Source organism: Ammospiza caudacuta, chromosome 12 (assembly GCF_027887145.1).
Source record: "Ammospiza caudacuta isolate bAmmCau1 chromosome 12, bAmmCau1.pri, whole genome shotgun sequence".
NCBI classification, from domain to species: domain Eukaryota; kingdom Metazoa; phylum Chordata; class Aves; order Passeriformes; family Passerellidae; genus Ammospiza; species Ammospiza caudacuta.
In genome coordinates this window covers 4115439-4134269 of record NC_080604.1, presented here as the reverse complement: position 1 = coordinate 4134269, position 18831 = coordinate 4115439, and the positions used below count along the sequence as shown (strand labels likewise).

At 44.4% G+C, this 18831-nt stretch overlaps 1 protein-coding gene across 1 annotated transcript in view; it reads right to left on the bottom strand.

Annotated features, from left to right (window-relative positions):
* VGLL4 (vestigial like family member 4) overlaps positions 1-18831 on the bottom strand; it is a 54252-nt gene that overhangs the window by 21055 nt on the left and 14366 nt on the right. Inside the window, exon 2 of the mRNA XM_058813023.1 lies at positions 10069-10255. Coding sequence (XP_058669006.1) covers positions 10069-10255 — 187 coding nt within the window. The remainder of the gene's footprint in view (positions 1-10068; positions 10256-18831) is intronic.

Below are 18831 nucleotides of genomic sequence, written 5' to 3'. Positions count from 1 at the left end.
CCATCAGTCCAAAAGGAGAAACTTTTTGATCCCCTAACCTGCAGCAGGGCATCTCTGCCTTCCTTCTCCCAACTCCTGCCCAGGAGCAGAGCAGCCCTTGGAAAGGAGAAAGAAAAAACAACCAACTGTGTGGGATTGATCTGATTCAGCCACCCCTCCATAACTCTCTCTTCAAAGAACAACAGGAGCTCCAGCTGCCTCTGGAAAATGCTGCAGTGCACACCAGAAAAATGCTGCATGGAAGGATGATTTCTGGAGCAGGAGACAGGAGTGGCTGGGAAGCTGAGAAAGCCCTGCAGAGGATGTGGTCTGTGCTTGGGACATGCTGCTGCTGCACTTTGGAGAGAATTTGTTTAGATGGCAGTTTCAGCAAAATTCAGAGACATCAAAGTGTGCCAGGAACTCCATCCTACAGCTGCCAGTCTGTTGGGATCTTTAGCTTGTCAGAGTGAGCCTGAGATGTGTTAGAATGTCTCGTTTCCCAGCCCAGCACTCCAAGAAGGAGTCAGAACTCTTCATTTCTCAGTCTCAAGGTTGTTTATTGTATCTCATCTATAAAATTCTTTCTTCTGACCTGCCTCTGTCAGACAGAGGCACTCTGCCTGCCCCCAGGGTGGTGTTGTCTTTTTATACTAAAAACTACATATACAATATTTACAATCACTTCCCAATACCTGTCACCTGTGTTAGACAGTGAGCTTCTACTCTAAACCAATCCAAAAGCGCCAACATCACCCAGAAGATGGAGGCCAAGAGGAAGAAGGAGAAAGGCAGGACACACCCAGATGTCTCCATCTTGCCCCCTGGACCTCCATTCTAAAAACCCCAAAATCTACTTTTCCACCCTGTGATAAATTCACTATCCTTCTACTTAATTTGTCATGGCTTGCAGATCTTCATCTGAGGTTGGTAATTTGCTCCATGGGGCATAATCAAACCCACAGGGGCATTCTGGGCTCTGTGCCAGGGTCTCTGAGCCCCCTCAGGGCAGCCAGAGGGATGTCCTGGCTCCTGACACTAGCCCAGCCCAGAAATCAGGTTTCCCTTCTAGCTCAAAAGTCTCAGCCTCCCACCAACGCCATCAGTGCAAGAGGAGAAACTTTTTGATCCTCCAAGCTGCAGCTTTTGATCCTGAGCCCTGCAGAAGGCAGCACAGTGCCTGGCTGCTCTGAGGCACCTGAGGCATCAGACAAAGCTGGGCAAGCACAGGGAGCGGAGCAAGGCAGAGAGTGGAGGTGAACAGGATGGGATCCAGAACAGCAAATCACTGCTGAAGGGAAAGGAAAACTATCCTTGGAGAATTCTGAGCTGCTTCAAGTGCCAAAGGCTTGGAGGGGAGAACTTCCAGGAGAGCAAAGATAAAAACATGAGGTACAAGAGATACTCCACATTTCAAACAAGCAGGAAGGAAAAGCTGAGTGCAGGGAAAGAGCAGGGAGGCTTTAATGGAAACATCTGCAAGGTCAGAGGGTGTGAGGGGATTCACTTGTACCCCTGCAGTGCCCACCCAAACACCTCTGGCTCACTCTACCCATCCATCAGAGGGGTCACGTGCAGCTTCTTAATTCCTTCTGAAGTCAAACTTGGCACATGCAACCAGTCACTGGAAAATACCATAAAAACTATTTATGGTCACCCAGAGAACACCCTGGGCCGGTGTCAGGGGAAGGCTGCACATCCAATGCTGCAGTGGGTCATGGCCCAGGGCACCGGGATCAGCCATGGGCACTGCAGCCTGGGCTGCAGGCTCTGGGAAAAGCTGCTGGTGCCCAAACTCACTGCTGAAACCTGCCAGGAGTGTTAGAGGAAACACAAAATGCCAGTTATGTTCTCTTACAAGATTCACAGGGCTGTTCCTTGCAATACTTTTTACTTTTTTAATTTGGAAAAAGCACTTTTGATCATCACCCAATGCCTGCCATGGAACTGTTTTTGTAAAAGTTGGTACCAGCTTGAATCAATCCAAGAACCCCAAATTCTCACAAGTCTGTGGCATTTCCCCCAGTTCCATCACCTTTTACAGCAGAGGAGCAGATTGATAATTATCTCCAAATAGATAACAGGGGAAGTGAAAGATATCAACAGCATGAGCATGGCCAGTGAATTTGGTGAGAGCTTTAACAACACAAAGCAACCTCTGAAAATAAGGTCACAGTGCTGGATTTACTGGGGTGTTCCTTGCAATACTTTTTACCTTTTTTATTTGGAAAATCACCCAATGATTACTTTTTTTATTTGATCATCACCCAATGCCTGTCATGGAACTATTTCTGTAAAAGTCAAATCTTGAATCAATCAAATCTTGAATCAATCCATGAACCCCAAATTCTCACAAGTCTGTGGGGTTTCCCCCAGTTCCAGCACCTAAAATCCTGCATCAGGTTGAATTTTACAGCAGAGGAGCAGATTGATAATTATCTCCAAATAGATAACAGGGGAAGTAAAAGATATCAACAGCATGAGCATGGCCAGTGAATTTGGTGAGAGCTTTAACAACACAAAGCAGCCTCTGAAAATAAGGTCACAGTGCTGGATTTACTGGGCTGTTCCTTGCAATACTTTTCACTTTTTTAATTTGGAAAAAGTACTTTTGATCATCACCCAATGCCTGCCATGGAACTGTTTTTGTAAAAGTCAAATCTTGAATCAATCCAAGAACCCCAAATTCTCACAAGTCTGTAGGATTTCCCCCAGTTCCAGCACCTAAAATCCTGCATCAGGTTGAATTTTACAGTAGAGGAGCAGATTAATAATTTTCTCCAAATAGATGACAGGGGAAGTAAAAGATATCAACAGCATGAGCATGGCCAGTGAATTTGGTGAGAGCTTTAACAACACAAACCAGGTCACAAACAAGGTCACAGTGCTGGAATTGACTGCGCCAAATCATCAGGAGGAAATGGGACTGCACAGCCTTCCCTTCCAGCTTCACTGGGTCTAATAAGAGAGAAATCCTTCAAACTTACAAATTATGGTCTCTATCCATCAGATACACACTGTAACATTAGCTGAGGTGAAGCAGGAAAAGCTGAGAAATTACAATAACTCACTTCCAGACATGTCAAAATTTTTTTAAAAAAACCCAGGCTCTTTAGGCCTTCAGACCAAGAGCAGTGTTTAAACAACTGGTTTCAAGAAATTAGACTTTTTCACAGGCTGTTTTAAAGAAGGAATAAAGATTTCATTAAAAGTTTATTGAAACTGTTTGTAATCGCTAATAAAATCTGAATTACTGAAAGCTCTAGAAGCACTATAAAAACAGCAACAGCTTCATTGTATATTGCACAACCATTCAGACCAATCTAGTAAAATATTTCCTTGGAAAGCTGTAACCAATGGACCCCAGCAGCACCAGATGAGTGTTTGGAGGGCATTTCTGCAGCTCAGGCACCCCACACTGTGCAGCCAACAGTCTCCTCCCACAGCAGCTGCTGGTTTAGGGGAAAATTGGAAAATTTAGAAAAGCAAAAATGTTTGGGGACTTTGCTTACTCCCTTTTGAAGGTATTGGTTTGTGAATCATGACAGTTACTGATTAAAAACGTGACAAAGGTTTATGAAGCATCATTTGGGCAGCAGAACATCACTCATGTCAGTCATGTCCACGTGGGATCCACCCACACCTGATCCACCCCAGCTGTGGGTTCAATGCCCATGCACTGAATGAAGAGCTGGCCCTGATCATCCCTGTGGGTCCTTTTGAACTCACAGTGTTCTGGGGCTCTGTAACCCCCCCACAGTGGGACCAGCCCAGCTGGGGACTCACCCACACCAGGATCCCCCCCATGGGATCCACCTCTGCAGAATTCCCACTGGCAAAGGGACCCCAAACCCTCCAGACACCAATGGCAGCAAAGTCATTTTATTCCCTTCTTTCTTTGAGGATAAACCCCAAACCAAGCCAGCCCCAGAGCTCAAGGATTCCCTGGGATCCCTCAGCCTCCCCCTCCAGCTCACTATTTGGGATTTCCAGCACCTGGCAATGCTGCAGGAAGGAGTGAAACCTGCCAGGCTGTGCCTGCTATCCCACAGCATCAGCACTGCCAGCCTGGGGAACAGAACTACTGATTCAAGCAGAAATTAATGTAAGGTTTTATTCCAAACCTTCCCCTCACACAGTCATTGTCTATAGCAACTGTGTCCATAACACTCTCGTTCTCAGGAGCACAACTTTCTAGTAAAAGGCACATCTGTCAAACTGCAGGAAACATCTGGGAAAATGGTTAAATAGAAAGAAGTGAGATGAAACCTTTGTTTCCATGGGATTGGATATACATCCAGAGTATGTTTGCAAAGGTTGCTGGCTCTTTTCTTGCTTCTTTCTAAGATCTCAGGATTTTGGATTGGTGCTGAATTTCACCCCATGGAGACATAATTGATTCACACAATGTAAAATTTTGCTTTTACTCTGGGGTAAAAATCCAACACCAGAGCTCGAGGGATTCCCCATTCATTGAAGAGTTGGATTCCATGATCCCTGTGGGTCCTTCCCAGCTCAGAATATTCTGTGATTCTGTGGCTCCCACTGCACCCCTGAGTGCACAGGGCCCCCCAAATGCCCTCCCTAAGTGTGTGATCAAACCCCTCTGTGCAACACTAACACAGCTCTGCCCCGAGAGGCAGCTTGGAGCCCTGCCACACCAGGGAAGGGTCATGCTCCTCCACAAAAGATGGAAAATGAAAGTGGAAAACACGATATCAAAGCAGAAATCTGGAGCTGGCTAACAAACCCCTTCTGTCTGCAAGTGGAGGAGACACCTGAGCTAACATTGCCTGGTTTTTCAAGTGCCTCAACATCTCCCCAAATTTTGACAGATAGGTCTTTTTGTGAAGTACTGATAAGCTATCAATCAAATTGCTTTTAGCCCTGAAACTGTTCCTAACAAACCTTTCACATGTGCTTCAACTGAAAGGGACTGGAGTGCTCTCTGAAATTCCCCTGTGGCTAAGAACTGCACAACTCTGGGTTAAATATTAACTCACATATGGTGGCTCTTTCAAGTCTGCCTCTGAAGGTTCCATTGAACATATATTCCTTGAGAACAATTTCATTTTGTGCAGCGTGTGATCTCCATTAATAAATAAGAAAATGTCTGATTCACTCCATCATTCAAGCAACGCAGACAAGGAAAGGAAAAAAAATTAGGAAAAGCAGTTTGAAATTTGCTCTGTGATCCTTTGTCCACTTAATCAACAAGAGCCACATGGGTTCAGTTCCACTGAGGAGTTCAGTTCCAGCAGGACTGCTCTGAGAGCCCCAGGTGAACCCCAAAATCCTTCAGGGGCACATCTGTGCTGAGCACTGGGTGAAGATGCCTCACTCAGCACATGAGAGACACTTTGGGTGTTCTCAGCTGTGCACTGGGGTTTTTTCCCAACTCCAATTTGTCACAATAAATGACAGTGGGAACATATTTCTCAATACCACATGAAGTTTGGAACCCAAAGAGCAGCAAAGAGCTTCTCTGACAACTCCCACGCTACCTCTGGGAGCCAGCTCTGCATCTTTTCAAGCCCTGCTGGAGCCACGTTCCTCCACAACAGGGCCCTGATTTTCTGCAGAACATTTCCACCCTGTGCTCTCAGCCAAGCTAAGGAGGAAGGTGACAAAAATGCTCTGATGAGGAACTTTATTTACTCAATATTTCAAATCTTACTCAAAATTTCTCCCTTTGAGCAACTCTAAACTCACTGAAGATGCAGCTGAGCCTGCTGTGAGCAGGAGGTTGGATGAAATGGTCTGTTCCAACCTGAATTATTCCACAGTCTTCAAATAAAGGTGACAGCACACTTTTTTTAAAGGATTCCCCACTAATTTCTATCACAGTGTCATTAAAGTGAGCAAATGGCATTGGATATTCATGGTAAAAAAACTTCAGGAGTGTTTTGGGTGGGATTACCATCATTCTTCAGTGTAACAAAACTAAGACAGCTCAGAATTTGAAGAGTCTGAAACTACACATTTTATATGATACTCACTACAGTAACTTATTCATGTGCAGACTTTTTATTACCAGAAAAAGCCAAATTATTTATCACACAAACCAAGAAACAATTATTCCCTCGACTTCACAGCTGTGAACATTTAGCCACAGGAAGATTTTTACACAGAAATGAATTCCCATCACAATCCTAACGCCACCAAACCAAACGGGAACGAGGGGAAAATTCCCAAACGCCAGCTTGCAGGCTGACGTGCTCGGCACAAGGAACAGAAATAATGGTCCCGGCTGAATTGCAAAGGGCATTGCTTTGGAAGGGGCAGCACCGTGCCCGCTGGCCGCGCTGGGGACTCTTAGGGCGGCGGGGCGGCCGGGACAAGGCGGCCTTTGTGTGCCGGGCTGCGGAACGGGAGGGACGGCAGGGGGAGGAGAGACACCGGGGAGGGAAACAGAGCCCGGCAGGGAAGGAGGGAGAGAGGGAGGAGGGAAGAAAAGGGAGAGGGAGCAGGAGAGCGGGGAGGAGGGAGGGAGGGGAGCGGGACGGAACCAGGGAAGGAGAGAGAGAGGGAAGGAGAGAGAGAGGGAGGGACGAGAGAAGGGGAAGAGGGAAGGAGAAGGGAAGGAGGAGAGCAGGAGTGAGACAGGGAAGGAGAAGGGGAGAGAGAAGAGCAGGAGGAAAAGGGAAGCAGAAGGGAAGGAAGGGAGGAGAGCAGGAGAGAGGGAGGAGAGCAAGAGTGAGACAGGGGAGGGAGGAGAGCAAGAGTGAGACAAGGAAGGAGAAAGGGAGGGAGCCAGGGAAGGAGGGGGCCCGGGAAGGATCTTGAGAGGGAGGGAGCTCGAGAAGAAGCCAGGGAAAGAGGGAGGGAAGGCAGGAGCTCGGGAAGGAGGGAAAACAGGACAGGGCAGGAGCTTGAGAGGGAGCTGGAGCAGGAAGGAGAGAAGGCTGGAGCTCGGGAATGAGGGAGAGAGGGAAGGGGCCAGAGAAGAAGGGAGCTCGGGCAGGAGGGAAGAGAGGGAGAGAGCTCGGGCAGCAAGGAGAGAAGGCGGGAGCTCAGGAATGAGGGAGAGAGGGCCGGAGCTCGGGCAGGAGGGCTCCGAGCATGAGGGCCCCAGACCCGGCCGCGCTGCCCCAGCGCTCCCCGGACGGTCAGGACGAAGGCAGCCGCCCCTGCACCGCACACAATTCCCGTGTAATCCTATTTCCCAATCACTTTGCTGTAAACCACGGTGGTTATAATGAATTCACGGGAAAACAAAGCCATGTTTCGAGCCGAGCCTCAAAACAAGCTCCCTTCTCCACAGAGCAGCACAAAGCCAAAAGCACCTTTTACTTCAGCAAGACTTAACTTCAGAGAGTGCATTTAAAGTTAAACACCTGAGGGACACACCAGAAAAATAAGACAATTCTATATTACCTAAGACTATATTTTAATTAGGAAGTATTTGTTCTTCCCAGCCGAGGAGTTTATGGGTGTTCACAACTTCTTTCACAACAAAAACACAGAAGCTATAAAAGTACATGAAAGAGAGGCAGTGTCACATGCTGTTTTTTTTTTTTTTTTTTTTAATTAATCCACAGGCTCTCAAGTATATTATTATCCTAGCACTGAGAATTCTCTCCTTTGAAAAAGCACATTTGATAAAGTGTTCTTTGCACATTCATTCCATTACACATCTGAGGATCCTGCTAGGCTTGCCAGGGCATTTGATTCACTCTGCTCCAGAGACTGCACTCCAATAGTTGTGTTTTTCCACAATAAAAGTAAACAAACCCGAGTCCAGCTCACAAATGATCCTTCAGGGAATTACACCTGAGCAGGGAATGTCTCCAAGCACTCCATTTCCCAACAAAAGGCTGACGTAACTGGATTTCTAACAACACATCCAAAGCCTTTCAATGGATTCATTCCTGCTGAAGCACAGTGGGGTGCTGCTACCTCAGAGTAAGGATCAAATTGCTACAGAAAAGGTTCCACCATTTATAACAAACCAAACACACAATTCTTGGCCTATTTAATTACATTTCCAGTCACAAGATGCTGGTGTTAAGAGAATGAACACACAACTGCTTCCCAGTTCTACCAGCACCATCACAAAGACCCAAATGCCCAAACAAGAGCTGCTGCTGGAGGTTATAAAGACTTCTGTCAGCTGTGCCCAGGTTTTGTGTCAGGAACACTTTCATCCTGTGCTTTCAGGGAACTTGGCCCTGAAAAATTCAAAACACACAGCCTCAAACTAATATTTACAGTTCCAGTCACAGAAATGTCTGACACCACAGACACCATGGCACCTGATCTCCACACTACACATCTCTCACACATTTGGATTTCTAAACTGAACTTTGTCAACCTTACACTTCCAGAATCTCCAAGTCACTACAATGGCTGCCATTATCATGCTCCAGAAAATAATTCTTTCCCCAAATCAACCATGTTTTCTTGGGTGTGAACAAGCCAAGCTTCCACAACACATTCTCATCTCCCAACTCAAATTCTCTGCACAGATCCACAGGGCTTGAGTAATCCAATTCTACAGTTAAACCAGAACATCAGAATCAGAAAAAGATGGAAAATATGAAAAACAACCAAAAAAAAAACCCCATTTGAGGCAGTGACAGGGAAATGAGAACAAAATTCAGAGAATGTTTGTGAACTTTTCTGATATATCTGAAATACACAGAAATCCAGGAATTTTAGATGAACCACAAACTTTAATGTGGCCAGATCAAACTTACAAAATCAAGTAGAAAAAGAAATGCCCTCATGGATGCTATTTTAGATTCTAATTCATCTGCAGCAGATAGTTTAATTGAAACAGATTAATTCACATGAACCCTGGGCAGAACACCTGTGCTTTTTATGACAAGAAGAAAAGATGAATGTCTCATACACAAAATCACAGAAAGAATCTATTGAAAAAACCATAAAAATGTACCACACTGGAAAATATTAGCTCTGACATATAGCTAAGAGATCACATGAAAGAACTGCCTGCATCTTTTAGTTTTGAGCCTTGGTTGCACATGAGTCTGTTGATTCAGACTTCATTATTTTTATGGCCTCCGCTATATAAAGTGTTATAATGTACGTAACTGCCAGCTGTGTTTTATTTCATCAGTAGAAAATGAGCCTTTAAAAAAAAAAAAATCACACTTTTCCCCCATAAAGTTACATAACATTTCAAAAATGCCATAAAGCCCCTCAGTTGTGTCATGCATCCAGAAATGCAGCGCAGGGTTCTTTCCAAGCCCTCCTGGCCCCAGAGCAAGACTATAAATAGTTAATTTTTCGGGGAGAGGAGGAGGTATGCTGTAAATGAGAAGGGAGCTTTCATTGTTTTGCATTACTTCAGCGCTGGATTCCCGATTTGTAACAAATTCCAAGGCTGCAGACTGCGGGCCCAGCCTGTGAGTAAGGCTGCGGTGATTTATGGCAGGATAAATCCCTCAGTCCACATCCCATGACTGCGGAATGCGCGGAATGCCGGGGCTGCAGGAGCTGAGGCAGCAGCCACAGGAGCTCCATCCATCGCTTCCTCCAGGCAGGAATGCCAGGAATTCTGCAGCAGTGCCAGCCAGGCTCGCATTCCCAGCAATGGCATCTGCTGATTGCCCAACACGGCTCATCAACGCCTTACCTGGCCGGCACATTCCACACCTGACTGTCAGAGCAGGAATGTTTAGCAACAACTGCAGCTTGCCCAGTTGTCAAGGCAGCCCAGGAAGCAGCTGGCTCGGAGCTGCTGGCCTCGGAAAAATGCAAAGCACTCGTGTTCCTCCTGCTGCTGCTGCTGCCTCCCCACCCCCAGCCAGAGAGCCTGAGAATGGGGGGAAGTGAAAGGAGCGCCTTACAAAGAGCGAGGGAACAATGCTGCAGGAATCGCAAGGTGAATACGTATGGCTTGCTATAAATAGTTAGGCTGAGCTAATTCCTGTTACTTCACGCTGTACAAAAACAAAAGAAAACATGAAAACCCATCTAATCGCGGCGGCTCTTGTGCAGATCTCCCACACAAACTGGAACAAAGGGGAAAAACCGAGCGCAAAGTTGGAGCCAGGACACGATTTTAGCAGATTTTAGCAGGCAGCGCTCAGCTCCGTGCAGGGACAGACACGAGGCACTTACAGATGCGGGTTGAACATGCGGCTCATTTTGGAGACGTGGTCGTTTTCACAGTCCAGCTCCTCGTCCCCTTGGTCCATGCTGAGCTTCCTCTTGCTGGGGCTGATGGGCGGCGGGCCCGTGCGGTGGTTGCTGAGCGCGGGGGATTGCAGGGGCTGCATCCGGGGCTCCCCTCTCAGCGCCGCTTCACCTGCCCGGGGAGACACGACAGGGGTCACACCACGGGGACAACACTGACAAACACCCCCCGAAATTCCCCAGTGACACCCCCTGAAATTCCTCAGTGACACCTCCCAGACTGCACATGTGGGATGCGGTTCTAGAATGGACAAGGCATCCCAAGCCACACTTTATGCTGGAACAAGCAGTGAGAAAAGGCACCAGGAGAGGGGTAGCTCACCCCAGATGATCTCAAAGGCTGAACTAAACCATCTTTGCAGCAGCTTTTTCACTCAGATCCCCCCCTCAGCTTTTTCACTCAGGTTTTCCCCCCTCAGCTTTTTCAGATTCCCCCCTCAGCTTTTTCACTCAGATTCCCCTTCAGCTTTTTCACTCAGATTTCCCCCTCAGCTTTTTCACTCAGGTTTTCCCCCCAGCTTTTTCACTCAGGTTTTCCCCCCAGCTTTTTCACTCAGGTTTTCCCCCCAGCTTTTTCACTCAGGTTTTCCCCCCAGCTTTTTCACTCAGGTTTTCCCCCCTCAGCTTTTCCAGCCAGGTTTCCCCCCTCAGCTTTTTCACCCAGGTTCCTCCCCTGGCAGGCTGCAATCCCAGCGCCGGGCTGTGATTACCTCACTCTGCAAACCATGACTATTCACAGAGAAATAAAAGCTTTGTTCCTCTTCTTACAGTCGTGGTTATAAATTCCAGGGCTACAGTTCACGTTAATGCCAAATATTCCAGATCTAAAACTGAATAAACGTTCGAATGATTCGGAATCATTCTCAGATGATTCCCTTTATAAAATGCTGTCCAAAACAAGCTTGTCTGGTATAAGTATGCAAGGGAAGAATTAGGGGGGAAACTGGAACTTGCTGATTCAACTTTTAAATATGTCCCTAAACGTCCTTCTCTATACTTTAAACATATGTTTGGACCCAGGAACAAAAAAGCACAATTCTTCAGCAGGGAATCACAGAAATGCTAATTTCCAGCTGGGGCAGGCTGAGTAGATGGTGAGTTCTTATATAATCTCACAGTTCCCAGAAAAGCCACTGCAATATGGGAGCTGTGTCAGTAACTCCAGCGATGGCACAGTTGCCTGGGCAGAGCACAGGACACATCCTTGCTAAGCAGGCGTTAAAGCGTGACCAGGCTTTCCCCATTTCCATTAAATGTCTCACTACTCCTATAGCCTGGAGCACAGTACTGCACTTCACGGACTTTACTGGAACTCACATCCTCTGGTCGGATTTAGACCTCATAGGGATTTAAAGATGTAAAAAAAGTGCTTTTGGGGCTCCATCAGGGGCTTGGAGAGGAGCTAAATTAACCAGGGTTACCTATTCTGGTAATATTCCTGAAATAGCCGCATTTGCTGGAGTTTAGACTTTGTATTTTTCCTACTCTGCCAGAAGCATTTTGTTTTTTGCACAGCCATAATTTCCAGACCTAAAATTAGGCCGAAGTTAACTCCATCTAGAGCCCTGTGGTACCTGACAATGGAAATCTTTGTGTGCCACCACACATTTTCACATCATCACCGAGGCAGATGATTTATAAAATGCTGCCTTAATTCCTACACACGACAAATAACATTTTGTTGGAAAAAGAAGGAGCGAGGAGAAAGCCTCCTGAATGTTTACCAGTAAAAATAAGCATTCTGCCAATTTAGTCAGCATAATATAAACTAGCAAATATACGCTGACCTATAATACACCACAAGCCATGATTTCTATTAAAGACTCTGGCACCAAATCTAAATAGGAACTTTCCATCTCAGCTCTAAATAGCAAAAACTGTGCCCTGCTAAATGCTCTGGGACAGACACCCAGAGCTCTCCTGTTCCAACCTAACATTAATTGAGAAGCACCCACAACCACCCCAGTGCCACGAAAAAAGCTTTTATCCACACAAAATCTTTTGGGAATTGTTTTCAGATCGGTGCATTTGTGCATTTTTCCTTTGTATTTTGCCAATAGAAACCCCCACCTACAGAGCGTTCACGTTCTAAACTTTCAAAGCAAACCACAACACAGCAGTTCCTCTCCATGAGGAATCTCCCTCACTCGTGCCTTTGAAAAGGAATAACCTAAAAGCAATGTCAAGAGATAAGGCTTTCAGCACCTGAGGCTGGAGCTTGTGTCCTCCCACCCATGCACGATCACTCTTCCACCTCCCATCACTTCTGGGGACTCCAGCACAAAATTCCACAACAGCAATTACAGATTCCACGTGGGCACCTCACCCCCACTGACTCCTGAGCAGCTCCTAAGTGCCCTGGGCAGTTGAAATACCCAGGTAAAGCTAACTTGGGTGGTTACAAAACACCAAAATTCTCTAGGCATTCTTCAATCCAGTAAATCAGAAACTTGCCCTTTTTCCTTTAAACAGGACATTGTTACTATACAGTTACCAAAATTGGGACTTTTTTGTTTCAAAACTAAAATACTCATTTCTTCTATGTGTGGTAAGAACAGCATTTATACATTAACATTCAGAATGAGTATAAAACCTGGTTAAAATGCTATTGAATGCTTGAAGAAACTTATTTTAAGAAGTTTAACAAAGAAGGGCTTCTAAAGAAAGCCTATCCAATATAAAAATGTATTTTCCTGATTATGCAGGGAACACCAAGACTTCAGCTAAACATTGTGGTATCTGACCAGCACCACTGGGCCAAAATTAATCAAATGAACCAAACTTTGAATAGGGGGGCAGCAGTGAGAGTCTCTTACAGGACAGTTCAGTTTGTACAGCTCTTCCTGCCCACACCAGACAGGAGAACAACGCCAAAGAGTCCAGATAACAAGGAAAATTGAAGAAAAAAAAATCTCTTTACATTGTTTAGAGGGATAAAATGCAAATTCCTATACTAGTTTTGCACAGCTCCCCGAGTTCTCATGGGGCCTGCACATTTGATTAGGGCTAAAAGTGCTCTTCATTTAAATAACATTCCTCCCCCACTACTTTCCTCCTTACCAAACATGAATTTAAAGCAGAGAGAGAGAAACCACAGAGGAGACTATGGCCCCAAGTGCTGTTTTAGGGACTCGATTTGTCTCCCCCAGCTGACCACACTCCATGGAAACCAGACTCCCATCACACAGCTGGCAAGGCAACACACTCTGATAAAACAACTGTGTTTTAGAAATTCCCCAAGTCCAAACTCCAGGCTTCAAAATTCATTACTGTGACGGCTTGTGTCTGCCCTGCAACTGAGAGCAGAGATAGCAAACACATTTCTTGTGCCTCTCATAATGCTCCTCTTTGTTTCAGCCAGCAGCTGCTGGAAGGCACTCCAGATCTGCTGCTTTCAGATACCTCTACTTACAACTATTCATACTAGGCTTTTTTTTTTTTTTCTTCTTTTTCTCCTCCTCCTTCTCTTTTTTTATTAAAACTGTTGGGCATCGTGATAAAGCACAGACAAGCTAAACAAAGATAACTCCGTGACGTAGCGTCTGCCTATAGAGCAGCTCTGCTCTGGCCTGACACCAGCCAATGCAGCCAGCAGGAACGTGCTTTATTTTAACCCTTTAGGAGCCTGCTGCAAGTGTTTCCAGTCAGCACAATGCCTGCCAGGCCGGCAGGGCTCTCCCCAGCCCTGGGACAGCTCTGTGTAAACAGAGGATGGCCAGCTCTGTTTGCCTTTCTCTGGCCCCAGCGGAACATCCTCAACAGCAAAAGTGGTGTTTGAACGAGTGTGCCTTGCCAGAGACACCCCAGAGGGCTCTGAGATCTGGCTGAGAGCTCCAGGAGCCACCAAAGACCGGGAGAAAAATAATATACCCTGCTCTGGCAAGCTTCCTTCCTGTGGCTCGGTACGGGCTGCAGGGACAGGGCTGCCACATCCTGTCCCCCCTCCCAGCTTCCTCTGGTAACGCACAGTGTGAGCGTTAATCAGAGCCCAGAAAGCCTCTCGTGCCTTTGTCCTGCAGAGCTCTGGCTGCACCCAAGGTCTGGCTGCACCTATTCCAACCTTAGGTTAGACTAAAACTCCTCAAAAGAAAATCTCAGCACCGCCCTCACCCTGTTGTCATCTTATCACAAAAGCTCCCGTACCTTCTCAGTGATTTCGCATAGACAGCTCTTCACAGCACTAACTTTTCCTTCCTCACAGTACAAACAACAAATTTCAATTTTCTCCACAGCACAACTCCCTAACCCACTCTTTTGTAGCACTCATTTTCTCATTGGATACAGCTGTGGCCTATTAAGGGCAGGCTTGTTATTAATCTTTGTGATTAGTACAGCTGAAACCCTTCAGGTGTGAGACTACCTTTGCACTGTCATTATTTTCTTACATTCTATCCCTCCACATCACCCCTTTTTTGTTCTGTGTCTGACAGATGGATTTATCCACAAGGGTAAATTCCTGACAAGTTTATTAACTTTCAGGAAAAAAAAACCAAACCCTTAGAATTCTTCAGTTGTGGTGTTTGTCATCAAGGTCTTCGATTGAATTACTGTGACCTCAGGCCACTCTATTAATTAAAAAATCATGGGCAAGAGCATTAAACAGACTTCAATTAATGAGCATCACACCTTTAATTACCTTTTCCAATACCTGCAGACAAACTCTCATTAGTGAGAGGAGTTGCCTCATGTTCCTAAAGCCAAATTCCCAGGAAACAGTAGTGCATGAAGACCTTCAAGGGCAGCTTTTCCTACTGACTCAGGGTCAACATTTACTTGCATGGCATATTGTGAACAGCCAAGATCTTTACAAAAGCAATAAAGACATGAAAAAGACACTATAAAATAAAATTTATTTGATTTTCTATCACTATATTCTAAAAATCATTAGGAGATGAAATAACAGATTGGAACAAATTTCTAAACTATGGAATATTCTGAAAAGCCAAGATCTTCACAAAAGCAACACAGATGTGAAAAAGATACTCTAAAATAAAATTTACTTGATTTTCTATCACTGTGTTCTAAAAATTGTAGATTGGAACAAATTTTTAAACTATGGCATATTCTGAAAAGCCAAGATCTTCACAAAAGCAATACAGATGTGAAAAAGATACTATAAAATAAAATTTGTTTTATTTTCTATTACTGTGTTCTAAAAATCATTAGGAGATTGAATAACAAATAGATTGGAAGAAACTTCTAAACTATGGAATATTCTGAAAAGCCAAGATCTTCAGAAAAGCAATACAGATGTGAAAAAGATACTATAAAATGAAATTTATTTAATTTTCTATCACTGTGTTCTAAAAATCATTAGGAGATTAAATAACAAAGAGATTCAAACAAATTTCTAAACTATGGCATATTCTGAAAAGCCAAAATCTTCACAAAATCAATACAGTGAAAAAGATACTATAAAATAAAATTTACTTGATTTTCCATCACTGTGTTCTAATAATCGTATATTGGAACAAATTTTTAAACTATGGAATATTCTGAAAAGCAAAGATCTTTAGAAAAGCAATACAGATGTGAAAAAGACACTATAAAACAATTTATTTGATTTTCTATCACTATGTTGTAAAAATCATTAGGAGATTGAATAACAAATAGATTGGAACAAATTTCTAAACTATGGAATATTCTGAAAAGTCAATCTTCACAAAAGCAATACAGATGTGAAAAAGATACTATAAAACAAAATTTATTTGATTTTCTACCACTATGTTCTAAAAAATCATTAGGAGGTTGAATAACAAATAGATTGGAACAAATTTCTAAACTTGAAGGTTTTATTCCACTATGGCAATGTGGAAGGTTTTATTCCACTATGGCAAACATTGAAATCAGTCTATGCCAACATAAATTGGGATAAATGGCATAAAAATTCCAATTGATGCAGAAAATAAAAATAACCCCCATGACTGGAGCTATCAAATACCACGCAGGGAAGGCAGCACAAGTTCCTCAAACAAAATCCTTTATCCCAAACCCAGCATTCTGCACCACTACTTCATTTCAGGGCTGCTTCTACAGAAGTTATGATTTAAGATGAGCTTAAATAAGATTTAATTCTGGGAAGCAGTAGATCAACCACTATAAACAGAGCCACAGTAGTCTGTATTTCCTTCAGAGTACATTAAACAGGCCTATCTGGAGAGCATAATAAAACAGCAAAGTACAGAACAACAAAAATTAAGTATTAATGGCAACAGCCTGATTAAAACATGCTGCTGAGACATCAGATCTTGGAAATATTCTTTATTATAATTGACAGATTTCTCGCAGCAGCCAACCTACTGATTCCTTTATCTGCCACATATTTTACTGACTTTCTGCCACGATAACAAAAAGCTAATTTAGGAAACCAAAAAGTCACATACACATGTGGAGAAAAACTGGCAAAAAGCCTCTTCTCCTCCGTTTACAAAACGTATGAGCAGCACTTACTCCTGGAAGCGAGCTCTGGCTACCACTGTGCACAGACCTGCGTGCCAGAAAAGCCATGGCCAAACCCAAACGCAGAGATTGAAGTGACAGCTCTGGGCTGGCTCCTGCAGCTGGCCCTGCCTGCCAAGCAGGGACACGTTCCGCTCACAGGGACATGCAGTGGTGACCTCTGCATTCAATCACCTCCACCCACTCTGCTCCTCTGCCCTTCAAAAGCCTCACAAAGGAGCCAGAATTTGGTGTGGCGGCAGCAGCGCTGGCAGCCTGCAGCAGGCTCCTTCCAAAAATGTCTTGTTCATCAAAATTAGAGAGAATTTCTATTCATTAGGTCCTGAAAACGCTGCATTATGTACCAAAAACTGCAGTGCAACGGGCTGAAAATGGCAAATTTGCCTCCCCCAAGCCAACATCACCCCATTTGCTCCTTACTCATCTGAAATTGTCTCTCCTCACACTTTGTGAGGAGTTGTTTTGTGTAAAAGCACAGCTGTACAAAACGCCATGGCTACAGCAGCTGCCTTGCCTGGGGAACTGCTGCAGTTCCACAGACTACTTCACAAATACATAAGATGAATAAAAAAATCTTTGCTGAGCACTTCCACGATGGCTGAAAATGTTCAGGTAACCTGGTATTTTCCCTGGTACCTAAAAATACCTGAGGGAGTGTCCTTGGTAGGGAGGTAAGGATTGACGGCATGGGAGCAAACATGGCAGCAGACGTGCCACAAAGAAAGCAGCGTGGAATAGATTTGAATGCTGTGGTCTGGCAGAGCTCCTCAATATTCCCTCTGTCCAAGTGCAGCTCTCACACCTCAGCAGCTGGGACATGAGGCTGTGCTCACTTCCAGCCCAACAATAAACCCAGCCTTGGCTCTAACTTTGGACCATGAGATTATTTCATGGATTCCCAGCTCTCACTAAGATCACGTCCCATTTAGGGAACTCTTACAAAACTGAAAAAAGCCTTGATTTTTCTGCTCAGGGTACCTGTACTGTGGCTAAAACAAGATTTCGGTTATCTGGCAGGCACAATTTGGATGCAGTCAATGTAAAACTGCACTGATCTCCAGGTAAATCACACCAGGGCTGGCTGCAATATTTGTTAACATCAATATCAGAAAAGGATTTCTCTGGCAGAGGATGGGTTTGTGTCCCTGCAGCCCAGGAACAACCTCTGAGCCTTTCTGCCACTCTCCCAGGAAAATCCTGCATCAACCACCCAAAGTGAGTTAAAAGGGACTAAAAATTGCACAATTATCATTTTGTCTTTGCTCAGAGAGGAACCAAGGTCTGGGCCAAGCCCAGCTCCTGAGTCCAGCCAAGGGCAGCAGTTTGGGCATCCCAAACACAGCAGGGGAGGAAGGAAGAAAGGGAGAAGAATCTTCTACACTGCATGCAGAAAACAGCCAATTCCATATTCATTTTTATTTAGCAAACATGACATTCCTCTTTACTGGGCAGCAAAAGACACGTGTGATAATGTGATTCTATTGAAAATGTAAGAGAATTATCAAAAAAAAAATTTGTGAGTGAAATATAATTCAGGGAACATGTTGAAGATGTTGTTTCCCAGACCAAAGGTGGTTTTAAATCCAGGTGTTCTTTCTTTGGTCACCAGAAAGAACAGGGGAACCTTCCAGGGGAAACCTCACCAAGACTGAGAGTCTTAAATGACTTTGTTACATAAAATATGGCAAAGTTAAACTAATCAAAGACCAGCTGAAATAATCCAAGCCAGAAGCCCTGCCATCTATTCCAAAAGTAAATCAAAGTCACAGCAAGGTCACAAGAAGAAAGTGCAAAATTTGGGCTAAAGCTGTATTTCAAGAAATAAATATTTCACTAAATCCTACCTTACAGCTGAGCTGTCATGTGATGGCAAAGAGAGACAAATTCAATTTGTGAAAGCTCAGATTTGAATAATTCCCCCTCAAGAGAAAATATTTGTTACCTTGCCTCTGTTTGGTTGGTTTTGGATTTTTTTTTTTAAATATTATTTCTATTACTGGACACTCAAGTTTAACCCCCCTGCTCCAATGGCTGATATTCCATGGCTGTAACACAAATCAAATTCTGGGTGTTCAGTGTCCCTTGTGGGTGTGAACACAGTGCTACAAACATGCTCCAAATATTCATTCTGAGATGTTCACACATTAAAAATGAATCCAATAAATTGTGCACACTCTCCTTCATGAGGGTTTGGAGCAAAAGGTGCAATAGAAAGGTAAAAAAATATTC